General features: G+C 34.3%; 1 protein-coding gene across 3 annotated transcripts in view; it reads right to left on the bottom strand.

Moving 5' to 3' along the window:
• The window catches only part of DNAAF4 (dynein axonemal assembly factor 4), a 33,610-nt gene that overhangs the window by 3,152 nt on the left and 12,011 nt on the right, over positions 1 to 18,447 (bottom strand). For all 3 annotated transcript variants that reach the window (XM_006920338.3, XM_025038937.1, XM_015595909.2), the window contains 4 exons: positions 14,514 to 14,742; positions 11,447 to 11,592; positions 9,847 to 9,956; positions 753 to 906 (listed from right to left, as the gene is read on the bottom strand). In XM_006920338.3, the coding sequence (XP_006920400.1) occupies positions 753 to 906; positions 9,847 to 9,956; positions 11,447 to 11,592; positions 14,514 to 14,742 (639 nt within the window). The remainder of the gene's footprint in view (positions 1 to 752; positions 907 to 9,846; positions 9,957 to 11,446; positions 11,593 to 14,513; positions 14,743 to 18,447) is intronic.

Below are 18,447 nucleotides of genomic sequence, written 5' to 3'. Positions count from 1 at the left end.
AATGATTAAAAAGCATTTGTTGTCTTTTATATTCAAATTAGATAATTCAGTTTATTCATTTATTCGATAAATATTTGTGCATGAAATTGTGCTAGTAAAAGGAAAACTGGATCATAAAAAATACTGTCAGATCTTCATTAGCTTAATGAGGACTTGGTTGTTTCTCCATGTCCTCAATCTCAAGGAGCCATATAAGAGACTTTGTATGTGATTTTCCCTTAAAACAAGCTACTTTGATATGAAAAGAAGAAAACAACTAGAAGTTTAAGTTAATAACATGTTATTAGTAATGGAAAATAGGATATACTAAGTTACTCTGAAAATGAGAAAATGTTTATGGAGATAGCCTTTTACAGTGCAAGTAGTAGTGATACCAAGTGTTCTCTTTCTACCTTGCATTAAGTCTACAAAACTTTAATAAGGAAAAGGGTGAGCACAAACTGATAACCATTTACTAATTTCCTTGTGAACATCAATTGATATACCAAGGCAAAACAGTAGCACTGGTAGGGGATTTCTAATCTAACTTGAAGTCTAAGAAACATCAGTTCCTTGTCCATTCAATAAACAAATTTTTTTTTTCAGTAAAAAGCTGTAATAAGCAAGATGACTCTCAAAAATCCTTCATTATTTAAATAATCTTCAATTATTTGAATTTAACAAAGGGTATCATTTAAATCAATAAACAAGAAGATAACAATTTTAAAGCATCATACATAAATAGATACAGATCTATATATATACATATATACCTTAGAAGAATCTTCGATGGCCTTGTGTAAATTTTTTAATTTTAGGTGGCAAGCAGCCCGATTCAGATACAATAGTGGAATCTTGTTATTTAGTCTTATGGCTAAATTGTATGCATTAATAGCTGCCAAATAGTTTTCTGTTGCAAATAATTTGCTAGTGAGACAAAAACAAGAGAAAGAAAAACAATATAACATTGAAACAGAAACACAGACATAATATCTAATGATATTTAGCAAAGGGGATGGTTCACTTTCTTTTCTATTTCCTGTACAATGGACATGTAGGCTGTACTGACTCCACACACGTCAGAATATAATCAGCGTGACTTCGCTCCCACCTTTAAGGATAACTAGCCATCAGTAGTTTAAGCCAGTAGGTATATTTCCACCCTCCCTGCTACAATGACTGACTCAAAGATTGGCTTATAACCTAGATTGGGCTATTCAGAATGAAGCCTGTGAATTTGTTTCCAAAGTTAGAGAATGAAAAATTGGGAAAACCTCCTCTGCTGGATACAAATGAAGAAAGCACATAGCTCAAATTGTTGCTGACCATTTTTAACACCATAGGAGGAGCTAGCACTAGATTAAAGCTGATACTACAGAATTATGAAAAGAATAAAAAGACAAAGAAACTGAGTCCTCAGTGACACAGTTAAGCTGTTGGATTAAGCTTTACCTGAAATGCAATGCACCTTTAGTTTTTTAATTATATTAGCCAATAAATTTCTTTTAACATAAAGTCAGTTTAAATTGGATTTCTGGTTACTTGCAAATAAAAGCATCCCAATACATATACTCTTTCAGTTTAAATCTTCCAAAATTGTCCTAAACAGATGTACATAACTAAAAGATTTACTTAAAATGTTAAGTTTCTTTTGTTTCCTGTATATAATTTCAAGAATTTTGAAAAATACATAAACGTAAAGAAAACAGAAAATACTTTGCTAAGTATAAAAGAGCCATACAATAATACTTTGTATTCATTTCCAGTCAATTGTACTGCATACTTTATAGTTCTAGAATATTAAACGTGATGAAATCAAAAGCAGACCCACAAAAGCAGTAAATCCTAAGTAAAAGGCAAAATGACACAACTGTGACATCTAACCTAAACCTAAACATAAATTTAAAATAACTTGCACAAACTAGAAAAGCTAATTCCATGGGAATAGTTTACATTTCTGAAATGCTTCATATCAGCTAGTATGCTTCTGACCAAGAGTAGCAGAACCCCAGTTCAAACTGGCTTAAACAAGTAAGGAAATAAATTATCTCATGTTTGAAAAGTCCAGAGGAAAAGGCTCTGTGCCCAGTATAACTAGCAGTTCGAGGATGTTATCAAGGCCACAGGTTCCTTCCATTCTCCCTTCTACTGTCCTCAGCAGCTAGCAGCTATTTCATTTTATGGTTGGTTTTCCTCATGGGTACAAGATGGTTGCATAGTTTAAGGTGCCACATTCAGAGACAGTATTTATTAGAAGAAAACAGGACAGTATCTTCTGATATATGCTCCTTAGAGCAAGAAAACCTTTACCTGAAACCTCCTAGTCACTTCCTTTCCCATCTTATTGACCAAAAGTAGCTACCTTTAAAAAATATTTTATCTTGAAAAACATACCAGTCTCTCTATCACTGACCCTCTTTCTCTATCTCCCTACTTTTACTACTCAGTATTATATATTGCTGTTTAAGGACATTTATAAAAAATTCAACAATATGACCATCTTTCCATGTTAATAAATATAGATATACTATTTTTACTGTTGTTTATATTTATATTCTGTATACTGACCCTTTATCATATATGATTACACTTTCTTTATTCCACTCTGTTGATAGCGTTCTTGATGTACCTAAGTTTTTAATTTTGATGCATTCCGTTTTACTTTTTTTCTTTTGTTGCCTGTGCTTTTAATGTCAAAAGTCAAAATATTGCCAAATCCAATGTCATGAAGCATCCTGTGTTCTCTTCTAAAAATTTACAGTTTCGGCTTTTATGTTCAGGTCTTTGATCCATTTTGAGTTAATTTTTGTATGTGATGTTAGGTAAGGGTCGAACTTCATTCTTTTGCAAGTGGATATCCAGTTTTTCCAACACCGTTTGTTGAAAAAACTGTCTTTTCTCCACTGGATAGTCTTAGCACCCTTCTTGAAAATCATTCGATCATACATGTGTGGTTATTTCTAGGCTATCTATTCCATTGGTCTATATGCCTGTACAAACCTTGTATTAACATACACATTTGGAGGACAGTTCCATTTTTCATCTTGAAAATATAAGTTTACAGTTTTACAATGCAACTGTTTTAACAGAAAAATTATCCCTGGTGCTAAGGGAAGAAAAGCTACAATGAACAGTATTAAAAGAACCACTGTAGGAGGTACAATAGCAAGAAATATAAAATATTAAATTTTTTTTAATGTTTGCATATATATTAAAATATAAATCCAAACAACCATTACATTCTTTAAAGTTCAATACCACTACAAAACAAATATTTCCTGTATGACTTTCAAAATGGTTCTGAACACAGAGATAGCCAAGTTTGAAAGGAAAAATAAAAAAAAATTAAACCTTTGTCTAAAGAACAGTGACCTTTGAATATTTAATTTAAACAAAGAAGCTAATAAGCATTGAGTCTACCCTGATGCTCCAAATAAGGCAATGCCAGAGAAAAGAATTATGCAAAAGTACTCATTCATTCAACACATAGAGTACTGATTGCATGTACTAGGAGAGCAACAGAGACATGCACAATTGCAAACACTCATTTTTATGATGACTGATTAGTTTGCCTCTGTAAAGAAAGAAACATTCTGACTGGCAATGGCCAGAAGGGAGAAACATTTTATATAAGAGGTGAGTGTAGGAGAAGCAGCAAGAGGCAGGAGTGATAAGAACAAAGCAAAGTGGATCAAAGTAAAGAAAGGGGCAGAAAAGAGGAGAAATCAGAATTAGTGAGTCTTAGAAACGGAACAGGTGCAGGGAGCAATGCATATTCCAACAGAAGACAGCATGTCTCTGTTTTCTCTGCAATATGAACTGTAGCAGCCACATGCTCCTCAAAGGACTTTGAAAGTCCTTGTCTCTTTCAGCAGCCAGTGTGGGTAGAAAACATTTTTGGGTATCTCAAAAGTTTCTAAAGCTGTTATCAGCATGCCTTAGTAAAGGCACATCAACCACTACAATTTAGCACTCAGGATGGAAGGAGGAAAAAGATACTGCATACTAAACAAAATGACAAGACGGGCCATAATAAGTATTGCACTGCAACAGAATGTCATGGGCTGTGAAATGCATACAAACAAGCAACTGAATAAAATTATAATTACATCAAAGACATCATCTTAGAATACAGAATCTAAACTTCTTTAAGTCAGATAAAAGCAGCATAAGAAAACTGTTTTATCTCTATAAAGTTTTATCTCTATAAAGAGGAAGGCAGATTTGGCAGATCTGTACTAAAAGTAGGCAGGTACAAGGGGGCTGTTGGAAGACATTTCTCCATGGGTCTCCTATGTTCCTGCATGTCTTATGTCAGATGCACTGACAGCTTTTGTTTGGGATTACGTTTTCAAAGATATTTGTAGGGTACACAGCCTTGGAAGACAAAGATACGTCTCCCTCTGAGGCAAAGAGCAGACAATATCTCCTTTCGAGGCAAAGGTTGGCCAGGTTTGGCTATAATCTTAAAAAAGTTGTGCTCCTTAAGATTAGCCTTCTCAGCTGTGGTGCAAACCTACTGTGAGTACCATACGTATCCCCATGAGACTTGAAGGTCAAAGGGAACCAACATGAAGCTCTTACTGCTTGCTGTGCCTTGAATAATAAAGTCCTTTTATCTCTGACCCAAGAGTCTCCTGACTTCTGCCAGCATCCATGAAACTGGTAGCTAACCTGTCATAGTTCTTGCCAGGGCATGAACCTAAACCAAAGTACTAGAAAGAAATTCAATTTAGCAAGTAGAACTGTGTGTCATGTTGGGAGAAGATGGTAACAGGTGGTCAACAATCAGCATCAAAAAGTTCAATATGAGGGAAACTAGACTTTGTGTAGTAAGCACGCAATAGAGTATACAGATGTCAAATTATAATGTTGTACACCTGAAAATTACATAATATTATTAGCCAATGTTACCCCAATAATTTTAATTTTTTAAAAAATCCAACAAGAAGTAAAAGAACACTCAGACAGGCAGATAGAATCTAGCCACAGAAAATTCAGAAACAGCAAGCATATAGAAATTCAGACTGGCACAAGTTGGTACTAGGTTAGTTTATCAGCAAATAGCAGGCTCCTACATACAAAGCTGGGGTTCAGAAGCTGGGTGGCAAGAGGAAGAGCAAAATCAAAGCAGAGTTTTACTCTTAAAAGAAGTGGGATATTAGTCAGGCTACAAAATCTGGCACTCACGCCAAGAGAATAAAAAGAAAATGCAGACACTAAAACTAGGGTAGGCAATCTTATGTAACAGTACTATGATACCGGGTGCTAGAGTGTAGAATTATATTCATCCTTAATTCCCTCCTATCTAACATTAGAATTTGCTGTAGAAGGTGAGGTATGCAGATGGGATTCAAGTGGTCCTAGTGTGACACTTAAAAAGTCTGGAGTTAAGATAGGGTTGTTCCAAAAAAAAAAAAAAAAAATGCTAAAAATCAAGCACAGAGTAATGTCAGTAGGACAGAACAATGGTCTATCTCCCTTATATGATTACAAGTGTCTGGAAGGGTAGCTATTAAAGTTATTTACAGTTTCTGAGTCATATAAGAGTGTTAAATAACATCATACCCGAATGTACCTAAATAAGAGCACCTAGACTCTGTCTTATGTGAGATATTCTCAGTAAAAAGCTATCTGGTATATAATGTTACCTGGAAAAGGTAAAATGCTTTTGTGATCAAATAAAATTACTTAAGATTATGTATTTTCCTGAAAGGTGGATTTGGCATTTAAAACTAAGACACAGCACTGGACAGCTAGGTAAAGAAAAATGAAACCATTTTGCGGCTTTTGCTATGAGCTTCTTTTTGAGTAGATAAAACCCCCTAAACAATTTTCTCAAGCTATTGCTTTTTTGAAAGGCATGCCCACTCCTACCCTTATATGAAACAAGTGTCCCATAGGTTTAAGTACAATAAGGACAACTGGACTGTTTTTGCTTGTGGAAATATAGAAGGCTACCATGAAACAAAGCCTCTGGAGATGAAAGTATTTCATCCTTTGGCTTAAATTCAACACGCTGCTCCTGAATAAGTTCTATTATGTCTGCTTCTATCTTCTGTACTGTATTATATTGCTAGAGAGGATATATTTCTCTCTAACAATTCTTACCTTTCCTTTTATCTGTCTGAACTTGGTACTATGATTAACCGTACTTTGCTCTGCTTCTCTAGGTGTCATTAGTTACTAAGTTTTCTTCCATCACTCCCCATTTAACTCTCTTCCTCTCCTTTTATTTTGCTTCTCTTTCTTTTTCTGCCTAATTGAAGACTGTAAGTAAAAATGGTACAAAAACAAGAGAGACTAAAGTAATTACAATCTACCAGTCATGCCTGCCTGCCTGCCCGCCACAAAGTACATTTTGCATTAAGTTGCTACCAATTGTTTTTGCCAGCAGTCAATTTTATATTTACACACACACACACACACACACACACACACACACACACACACACTCACTTTTGCTGTACTTGTCAGTCAAAATTCCAACTCTGCCTCAATGATTTAATCTGCTCTTTCCACTCTTAAATCCAAATCACGTCATCAGTATGTCAGAAATAAGATCAGACTAACACTGCCTAGGATCTTTAGCCAGTCCCAGCACCATAACACCTGTGCCAAAGGACTTTCTAACCACGTTCATCAATGCTGTTATCTTTGAGCACTGATCAAAAAGCATAAATGTCCCTTCTCCTCATGTTAAAGTCCCTCTTTGCTGGCCTTTCCTACTCTCATCTCCCTCTACTCCTTTGTATTTTCTTGTCCCTTGTTCTGCCATAACTAACTCCACCTTCCATCCCAATCCTTTCCTATACTCTCAAATTTTCCACAAAATGATTTCTGCCCTGAGGGCAATGCTATCTCTACCCCTCCTCTCCACAGAGATCTCCCCACCACCCACATCAGGGACCCAAGACCACAGGAACAGGCATTCTCCAGACTCACTTATCTGTAACTCTCCCTTTACGTGAAAGTCATCATCCTTTGGGACTCCTGACATCTTTACTCTAGAGCTGACTAGTCACTGTCATCTGGCTTTTTAAAATTACTCTTCTCTTATTCACTGAGGGCTTTAAAATCCGGCTCCCAATATGTCTCCATCCCAACTTCTGCCATAATTCCAGAAGATTCTAAGGTTTATGTATATGACCCATTTATCAATTTAGCTTTGAAATACCTGGAACCCCTTAATTCAGATTACTTTCCCTTCAACTCTGCTTTTGCTACCCACTCCTAAGGCCACACCTTGGATTCTGCCATCATCTGAACTGCACTATCTCAGGAACATCAAACTATGGAATCCTAGCCACTGTAAAGAACTGTCTATTCTGCCAACTTTCTCTTCATATTCGACTTTCAACCTTAGAGTGCCCTCTAGTTTCTTAATTGCTCCATTTTCTCTTAGTCCACTGGGTCCATCATGACCTCTCTTCCTTTCTAACCAAGCCTGGACTTCATGGCTAAAAATCTGAGCTATTTTTCCATGGCTCCTTGCACTACTACTAGCCTTTAACGTACTTGCCAGTCAAAACTTCAATCCTGGCTCATGATCTACTCTTAAATCCAAAAGAATGAACACTAGAGGAGATAAATCACACAGCTGTACTGACTGGCATCTTTGTGAAAAAACGTTCCCTACCTAGAAGACCCCTCAACAGTACCTACTAAACAATTTTTCTTGTTAGAAACTTATCTAGATTCACACTTGTCTTCACTTTCTTTCCTCTAATCTCAGAAAACAAAGTATCTCTGTCTATTTTAAATTAATCTGTCGACATTTTCTAGAGCAAAGTAACTAATTCAACAGGACAGCCCACTCAGCAATGCACACTTCAGTACTCTTGTGCTGCAAGGAGGAGCAATTCATAGCCACATCACTTGGGCTGCTTTTGCTAAAGCTAATCAATTGCAATAAAAGGACAGGAAGAAGATTTTATTCATTTATGAGATGTGCAGTAGTAGCTGGAACACAAGCTTTGTAATCATATTGACCTGAGATTGAATCCTGGTTCTATTTATTAACCACCATCTTAGGCAAGCTTTTTAACCTTTCTAGCCCTGTTTCCACATTTGAAAAATGGGGATAAAAATAATAATCTCCAACTAGTCCGACTGTTAAAGGAAATAAATGAGCTATTTTATGTAAAGCTGTTAGTTTCTTAATAAACTTTTGTTAAATGAATGCAAAAGCAGGGGGTCCTGCCCAACTATAGTTGTGAGGATTTAATGAGATAGTATATGTAAATAGTATAGTATATGAAAGATAGATAGTATATGAAAGCTCTTGTAAACAATCACGAACTATACATAAATTGTGACAATAGCAACTTCAGGATAAGAAAATGCACTTAAAGGGATGATTTACAGTGGATACAGCTAGGGGACAGGACAAGCAGGAGGCTGGTGGACTGGGTAAAAACCAAGGTGGACTTTCATTTTATATATGCACTGTATACTTTTTCAAAAGACACATTTTTTTATAAAAATTTTAAATGAATTTAACTTTTAACAAGAGAAAAAACAAAAATAAAATCAAGATAATTCATCCACCCTTGGCCTTGACCCAATTTTCTCCATTCTCCTTGGAGACAATTTTAATCATCTCTTCTGTGTCATCTGCAAATCTATTCGAACTTTTTCTGTTCTTAAAGAACAAAACATAACAGAGTCTATCCTAAAGTTTCTATTCCATTGGCTTCTCAGACTGTTTTTGTGTACTATTTTCTTTTGCCAGACCTTCAAATGATGGCAGGTCACAGAGTTTTAGCCTCAGGCCACTACTCTCCTGATCTACACACTCTTTTGGACATCTCACCTACTCTTATAAATTCAACTACTATATAAACACCGATAACCTCCAAATCTATATCTCCAGTACTGGTCTCTCCCAAGTTTTACACTTGCTGCACACTGTTACCCAGATTGACCCAGAGACAGATCAAACTCAACATATTCAAAACTAAACCTACCTGCATTTCCTCCTAACTGGTCCCTCTTCTAGTATTCTTTAATTCAGTTGGTGGCATCAGGCAATCAACCACTCAAACTAGAAACACACAACTACTACTCTCTTATTCCCCAATAATCAATCAAGAAGTTCTGCTATTTTACCTCCTAAATATTTCTCAAATTGCCTTTCTCTCCAGCCGTATGACAATGCCATAGTTCAAAGCCTTTGCCTTTGTTTCTGCAACACATTTTCCCCCCACCTTAGAAAGTAAAATATAAGAATCTTAATAGAGCACACGATGCCCTTGCCTATTTTTCTACGCTTATCTGTCACTATTTCTAGACTCAAATTCTATATTTTAGCAAAAAATAAACTACCTATAATTCTTAATCTACATATCACATTATTTTTTGTCTCTGAGCTTTTGCTCACACTGTCTCTTCTGCCTGAAATGAACGCTTTTCTCTCTCTTCCTCTTGAAACTCCTACTAATCATTAAAAGGAGCTCAGGATTGCCTGGATATAAAATTGCAATTTATAAGATAATTTGATAATTTTTTAAAAGATGGTTATAAATAATCAAAAGAAGCTCTAGTTTTTAAGAAATAAGTTTTTAAGGGTGGTATTAAGAAGGACCTATGTTAAATGTGATTTAAAAGGGATTTTAATAGCCAATCCAAAAGATGTGATATTTTTCATTTCTATGACATTTAAATATAAAATAAAAATAAGAGCTTTATTTAGTTGTCATATGACCTGACTTATTACTATGAGGCCCTGCCTACCTAATTTGCTTATTTGCATTATCTCTCCCCAAGAACTATACACACAAACATATACGTCAAGATATCTAGGAAATGTGATAAAAACTAATGACTACAGAAAAAAATCTCATGGCCAGAGTTCAAACAACTTACTTTCCTTTATCCTTCAACCAGTCTGGGTTCTTTTCTTCTTCTTTTAAATCACAAAGTTCAGGAATATCAGTATTCATCACTCTTCGTGCCTCTGCTTGTTTGTGGAGCCACTGAAATGAGAATGAAGTCTAATGAAGGATACAAAGGTATTATTTTTATTAAGTTACTCTTAGATTTTCCTCCTTCCTACATCAGGGGTCCCCAACCCGTGGGCCATGGACTGGTACCAGTCCATGGCCTATTAGGAACTGGGCACAAAGCAGGAGGTGAGCGGCAGGTCGAGTGAACCAAGCTTCATCTGTATTTGCAGCCACTCCCCAGTGCTAGCATCACTGCCTCAGCTACACCTCAGATCAGGCATTAGGTTATCATAGGAGCATCTGGGGACCACTGTCCTACATAATACGGCAATATTATTTATTATAGATTGAATGTTTCCCCAAATTTATATGTTAAAACTCCATCTACCACAGGGATGATATTTAGAGGTAGGGTCTTTGAAAAGAAATTAGGTTCGGAGAAGGTCATGAAGGTGGAACCCCCATTATAGGATTAGTGTCCTTATAAGAAGAAGAAGAGACCAGAGTACACACTCTTCCCTCTACCCTCCAATCCAGCACCCTGATGCTGGACTTGCCAGCCTCCAGAACTGTGAAAAATAAATGTCTGTTGTTTAAGCCACCCCACGTATGGTGTTTTGTTACAGTAGCCTGAACAGACTAACACGGTATTTGAAGATGATGATTTTAAACTTCCAGTTTTTATACATTAAAAAAAAAATTTTTTTATTTACTAGCTGGTTAAGATCAAATGTATAAAAGTTTCTAATCTAAATTTCATCAAAATTTGGGAGTATATGTATTTCACTTGTCTTGTTTATATTTTTATTTTTCTATATGAAAACAAAATTTGTAATAATTATAATTTTATAATTATAAAAATACTTTTATAATAATGACATAAAATACGTAAATAAAATATCAAAGTAAATATCATTTAATAAGAAAAAAGTTAATGTTTTCTGATTGTCATTATGCCTTCAGGATCTTCAATTTTTTCTACAACTTTTCCATTGAGAGAGGTTTCAGTTCACACCTTACAGGAAAGCAGTTCTTAGTGCTTATGAAACTAAAGATAAAATATTCAAAATCCCAGAGCTCAGGAATTTACAAATGAAAGATATTAATTCTAAAACTTCAAACATTAGAAATACCTGATATTCATAATAATTATAATAATATATTAATAATAAACTTCCAAGTCTGTTTTTACCACAACACATACTGATCCAAAGTTTACAAATCTTTTATAGGAAATGATGTACTTGATAAAACAAATGGCATGTGCAAGAGTTTGTCTCCTGGAATAAGCAGCCCTATTGTATATTAAATCAGTGTTCTCTCATCAGCATTCTGGAACCAAAAAAAATCCTGAAAAATATATTTTTCTCATAAGGAAATACTAAAATATATTCAAGAAGTAGTAACTTCACTATAATGAATACTTAAGAAATTCAGAGCCAGTACTTGTTTTCAATAGATGAAATGAAAAATAAAGTATCTTCATTGTGGTCACTGTAACTAACAGCAAGAGTACCTACCTCCTCTTCTTCTGCTACTTGTGATTCCCGGAGAGCAGTTGGGAATACTCGAGGGGTAAAGTTGATTTTAATACTGCCAACTGAGCGAGGAGCAGGAATACTGTCGTCCTTTAACTTCTCGAAAAATATATCTTCTGAATTTCCTCCTTCAAAAACCATATTAGTAAATCGTTTCTCTCTCATTTTCTAATTAACAATCAAACTGACTTTTAAAGTAATTATAGTCAAAGCTACTTCTAAAATTCTATACAAATAAATCAAAGACGCTTTCTGCAAGAAGAAATGAAAATATGGCAGCTAATTCTCTGTTCTTTAATCAATGAACAGCTACTTTTCTAGGGTTCTCTTTGATAAACCACACAGTCTCTAATTTACATTCACTCTAAGGGAGGGCACCTAGACAAAGCCATCACTGCCAACACCACCTCTATCTTTAAGCTCCTATAGCAATAATGTCTATAAGCTTCCTTGAGATGGTATAAAAGTTTTTCAGCCACTAGAGAGAGCTAACGAGGACAAACTGTAATAATGAAAAACTATATGTTTTTATGAAGGAAGTTAAGTATAATGATTGTTAAGATGATATGAGAGGAGAAAAGTTACTAAAAAAATGTAAAAGTACCAAAGGTATGATATGCAGATTTAAAAGGCAGACATAAAAATTGATATAAAAAAGACTTTCCACAAATATGACAGAGTTAATATCCTTGATAGAAAATGAACACACACAAATAAGAAACAAAATTCAAAATATAAACATCTGAAAATGGCCTGAATTGACATTTGGGGGCAGGGGGCAGAGAGGAAAGAATAAGGACTCAAAGAGAAAGCAACATCAACAAAAATTTGAGCAAAAATTTTCTATAGATGCCTCTGGTTGAGGCTGCTATCTTCCTAGCCACTCTCCCCTCTTTCTTTTAGTAACAGAATTTGAGATCTGAACTAGGAACATGACTATGCCAGGCTAGTCTCTACATGATCCAGCCTCCTTTAAGATTAGGCGTGGTTATGTGCCAAACCTGAGACAACAGAATGTGAACAGAAGTGATGTACATCACTTATGGATCACCATCTTACAGGTAAATCTACTTGCTGCGAACTTCCTCTTCCCCTTCCCTCTGGCTAAAGTTGAATAAAAAATAAAAATGAAGTATATAACTTCAGATTATTATACTAATAACTCCATATATTTGAAAATTTAGAAAAATCTCTATAATAATTCAAGGCCAAAAAAGAAAAAGAAAAAAGAATCATGATAGGCCACACAATATTTGCAAGTAAATGACAATGAAACAAATTTCAAGGCTTGGAGAATGTATTAACATAAAACTTAAAAGAAAAAATTATAATATATGCATGTATTAAAAGATTAAAAAATTAATGAAAACAAGTTGGACAAAAACAGAGAAAACCCTCAAAAACTAAAAGAAGCAAAATAAAAACGAACATAGGAATTAAGAGAATAGGAAAAAAAGAAACAATAAAAAAGGATCAACAAAAACAAACATTGCTTTTTTGAACAGACTAATAAAATTTGCAAAATTTTGCAATAGTTGATCAAAGAAAAATAAGAGTACTAGGAATAAAGAAATGATATAATTATAGACAGAGTAGAGATAAGTAAAAGAAACTTTATGCCAATAAACTGAAAAGATAATATGTACAATTTTCTAGAAAACAAATGACTAAAACTGATTTGAAAAAATAGAAAACCTAAATAACAGTAACCATTAGAAAAACTAAATATATTTCCATAAATAGCCCATACCTAGACAGTGTTGGGAGCAATTTTACTAAACCTTCAACCAACAATATTTCATATATAACCAAATTGCTTCGAAGAACGAAAAAAGAAAAAAGCTCCATAACTTATAGGGTTAATGAAATTTGTTATCAAATGTGGGCAGGGACAGTATAGGGAAGGAAAAATGTAAGGGAATCTCAATATGAAGATAAATATAAAAATCATTCATAAAATATTAGCAAATTGAATTAAACTGTATAAAAATCAACATGATGAAGATCCTCAGGATACTTCTTATCTATAAAAGTGTGTTTCAGTTCCAACAGTATTTGAAAACATCCAATTTGTTTAGCAGTATTTGAAATATGGAAGGAAATGATTTCATATACTCTAGTTGGTATCACTATTTTGTTGAAATGACATTAAGAAGGAAGTAGTGTGGTAGTTAACTAGAATGTCCATACTAAACCCCAATAAAACATATCAATAGTTACTGCTTAATAGTCACTCTAAATGACTTCAATATGCTAGGCCTCACTGTTAAGTAGTAAAAGACCTATAGCTGAGAATAAAGAGCATAGGTTTCAGATACCAACAGATCTGGGTTCAAATCCCATAGGCTTACCTATTGACTATTTGTTTCTCTTTTCTGAACATCTTTTTCCCTCTAAAATAAGAATAGCAACACTTTTCCCAAAGTGTTGTTCTAAAGAGTGAGTGATACAACTAATAAAATCACCTGGCATACAGTGATCACCAAAAAATGTTAATTATTATTACACAAGCGATTTGACCACAAAATGTTCTATTTACTAAATATACACAAAACAAAGTTTAATATGCTAAGCCTTCAGTAAAGAAGTATGTTCTTTTAACTATTTTTGAACACATCAAGATCAAAGGCCAGAAGAATCCCTGTTTGCTTAAGACTAAGTTTGCTTAATAGAATTCATTTTCCTGAGTCACGCAAGGAAAAAGTCTTTTAATAAAATCCCTAGTTTCTTATCTCTAAAGAAATGGAATGCTCCTGGCACTGCTAGTCATTCCAAGTCTTTTTGGATCTGAATTAAACACATATTTAACAACACACATAAATTTCAAAAGGAAGCATACAAGCAAAAACAACACTGAATCCTGGCTCATTTTATCATGAAAACCTCACTACTTCCTAGAAGTCTTTCACCTTAGTCTTTGTATTGTAGTACTTACTCTCGATATACCAAGAAAATGACTTAATATTGTAAAATCATTACAAAAACAAAAAAGAGACATATATACTTTACCAACAGGATTCACTTTCCCAGAAAATATTAATCGTTTTACCTTTTGTGGCAAGATTTCTAGATGCTGAATTTCTAATAAGGCTTTTATGTTTTAATTTTTTTCCCTCTTCAATTTGCTTCTCTTGTTGATGTAATTTCTCTTTTCTCTGAATTCTTTTTTGTTCTTCAGCTTTCCTCTGATGTTCTTTCCAGACTTCCAATTCTTTAGTTGCTTTTATCCGTTCATTTTCTTTCATATCTTCTATTTTTTTCCTCTCTTCTTCTTCAATCTACAAAAGTTACAATTACCAAAATTTTAAAACATAGGAAAAGCAACAATTTAAAAATAATAAATTCATTATAATTATTTTTACCTCTAAACTCTTGTCATTGTATCTGCAGCAATACTTAGTTGTGAATAAAGAATTAAAATGGAACAGTAAATGATTTAGCAAAATGCCCAATGATTTACATGTTATGAAACACGAGTTTTAGTTCCAGATTTACCGTTACCTATTGATATAATCTTGGGCAACCCCTTTCTCTAGCCTCAGTTTACTCATATGTAAAATGTGGGCAGGCATTCAGTTAGATGACATCTAAGGGCTTGGTAAAAACAAAATAATTTATTTTTCTAAAAGTCAAGTCACTTCTCCTAAAACCTAAAAACACGCACACAAATACATATATACAAATATTTGCCTTTCTACTTACCCCAGTATTACCTTGTCTTAGGACTGCAGTTGTGCCAGCCTTTGCCTGAGGACTGAATAGTTACATGAAGGATGAACTAAGGAGTTTGTTTCTAGTGGGTGGAAATGTCTGAACTTTGAATCCTGCTGCCGACTATGTTTGCAATGGCTTTTATTTGACACTTCCACATGAAAAGTTAAATATCAGATAAATGTGAAAGCAGTATATGGCACAGGAGTATGCTTACTTTTCTCCCTTTCACAAACTTCCCTCATTTCAGCAAGGAAAAAAAAAAACCTGTGAAATAAAGTAACCAGTTGGTATATATGATTGACTATGTATCTAAATTTCCTATAGTAACAAAAATATTCTCACGCCTACCCTCTAGAGAACAAAAACTCTCACCTCCATCCTGTAGAGAAATAGTGTCTAACAGAACTTTTTTTGATGATGGTAATGTTCTATGCTATCCAATTCAGTAGCTGTTACCACATGTGGCTAACTAAGTGCTTAAAATGTGGCTAGTATGATGCGGAAACTGATTTTTAATTTTACTTATGTTTCATTAATTTAAATGTAAGTTAATATACATTTAAATAGTACATTTGGCACAGCTCTAGAATGACATGCTGGGACCAAATTTCCTAGAGGCTGATTTAGGATATAGAATTAACATTATAGGTATGAAAACTATACTGAAGAAGTACTCTGTAATATTTGCGTGACTTAATATCCTCTTCTGGAAGACTGGTTATTTTCCTATTGAACTGTGGAACACTGACTTTAAAATAAATTTCACAGATCACTTAACAGGAGTTTCCTGTAGTCCTGGAATTGTACACAAGGCCTAAACTAAGCACAAAAGATGCTAATTACTATGTGTTCTAAGTTCAGAAAGCTGCCAATAGGTTGGGCCAGGAAGAATCTACATGTGGCAATGGGCCAGCATTTAATGCCTGACAACAGAGCATGTTGAACAGTCAGTGTTAGCCAGAGGCAGGCACAACCTAAAAGGAGATGACAACTTCACCCAGTTTAATAATATGTTTGCCTTTCTTCCTTTCCTCCCTCTCTGTTCTCAGCTCTTGGAAAAAAGGAAAAGTATTCTGAAGAGTCAGAATACGCTCACCCCTCATATGAAATCCTTGCAAGTAGAGTGAATTTTAAAAAGTTTTAAAAGTGCATACGATGAAGATTTAATTACCAAAAATGAGACTATTCTTAGAATAAAAAGTAACAGGAAAGTTGTTATTATAGCCAAAATGTAGTTAAGGGAAATATATATGAAATTTAACTTATAATATGCTATATTAGAGACAAAAAATAGTCTAACTCTTCAGAGAGTAATGCAGAAGAGTAAGGACCAAGAAAAGCTTCACAGAGCACTTGACAGAAGAACTAGAATGAAGAGAAAAACATAAGGAAGCTAGTATCACAAAGCTTACGATAAAAGGAAAAGGGAGACAACATAGATCAAAGAGAAACAGAGACAAATGTTAAACAATAGCTGAAGTTCTTTCACTTAAAAAAAAAAAAAAAGTAATATGAGGAACATACAGTTTGGCCCTAAAAAGGAAAAAAATTCTGACATATACTATAACATGGATAAACTTGGAGATATTATGCTAAGTAAGTCAGTCACAAAAGAACAAATATGGTATTATTCTACTTATATGAGGTACCTAGAATAGTTAAATTCATAGAAACAGAAAGCAAACTGGTGGTTTCCAGGGGCTTAGAGAAAGGGGGAATAAAGGGTTATTTAATAGGTACAGAGTTTCAGTTCTGTAACATAAAAAAAACTTCTGCAGAAGGATGGCGGTGGTGGTGGTACCATGTGAATGTACTTATTGCCACTGAACTGTACACTTAAAAATGGTAGTGCTATTTTTAATTTCTTGAAGAACTGTTTTCCACGCTGGCTAAACCAATTTACGGTCCCATAAATAGTGTGGTTCTAAACAAATTTTAGGAGACTTTTTCTATTTCTGTGAAAAATGCCACTGAAATCTTAATATAAATTGCACTGAATCTATAGGTGGCTTTCGGGAGTATAAACATATTAACAATATTAACTTTAAATCCATAAAAATAAGATATATTTCATTTATTGGCCTTCTTCAATTTCTTTCATCAATGTATTACAGTATTCAGTATACAGATTTTCACCTCCTTAAATTTATTCCTAACTACTTTATTGTTTTTGGTGCCACTGTAAATGTGATTGCTTTTATTTCTTTTTTACAGATAATTCATTGTAGGAATATAGGAATACTACTGATTTTTGCATGTTGACTTTGTATCTTACAACTTTACTGAATTCATTAATTAGATCTAGTAGTTTTTACATGATGTCTTTAGGATTTTTTATGTATAAAATCATGTCATGTGCAAACAGAGATAATTTTACTTCTTTCCTTCCAATTTGAATGTTTTAAATTTTTCTTGCCTGACTGCTCTGGCTGGGACTACTAGTACTGTGTTAAAGAGTGGTAACAGCAGGCATGCTTGTGTTGTTCCTGATCTTAGAGGAAAATCTTTCCATCATTCACCACTGAGTATGTCATGAGTTGTGAGCTTTTCATATATAGTGTTTATTATGTTGAGATATGTTCCTTATATATCCAATTTCTGGAGTTTTTATCATGAATAAATGTTGGATTTTGTCAGATGCTTTTTCTGCATCTATTGAGATGATCATGTGACTTTTATTCTTCATTCTATTAACATGGTATATCACATCTGTTGATTTGCATATATTGAACCATCCCAGCATCCCAGGAATGAGTCCCACTTGATCATGGTGTTAAGATTCTTTTAATGTGCTGTTGAATTAGGTTTGCTAATATTTTGTTGAGGATGTTTGCATTTAAATTCATCAGGGACATTGTTCTGTAGTTTTCTTGTAGTGTCCCTATCTGGCCTTGGTATCAGGGTAATTCTGGCTTCATGAAATGAATCTGACAGTATTCTTTACTTTTTTGGAAGAGTCTGAAGACTGGCTAACAAACACTCTAATTGGTATTATAAATGTATGACCCAACACCATCTGCCTCTTTTCTATTTTCAGCTACTAACAACTCAACTGGTACTAAAGCTAAACTCCACAAAGGATGGCCTACTTACTTCCAATACAGAGGTTTAAAAATGTAGATAGATAGATAGGTAGATAGATGGACGGATGGATGGACGGATGGATGGATGGATGGATGGACGGACGGACGGACGGACGGACGGACGGACAGACAGACAGACAGACAGACAGACAGATAGATAGATAGATAATGGATGGAGGGAGGGAG

This window comes from Pteropus alecto, unplaced genomic scaffold, assembly GCF_000325575.1.
Source record: "Pteropus alecto unplaced genomic scaffold, ASM32557v1 scaffold86, whole genome shotgun sequence".
NCBI classification, from domain to species: domain Eukaryota; kingdom Metazoa; phylum Chordata; class Mammalia; order Chiroptera; family Pteropodidae; genus Pteropus; species Pteropus alecto.
This window is presented reverse-complemented; position numbering and strand designations above follow the sequence as displayed.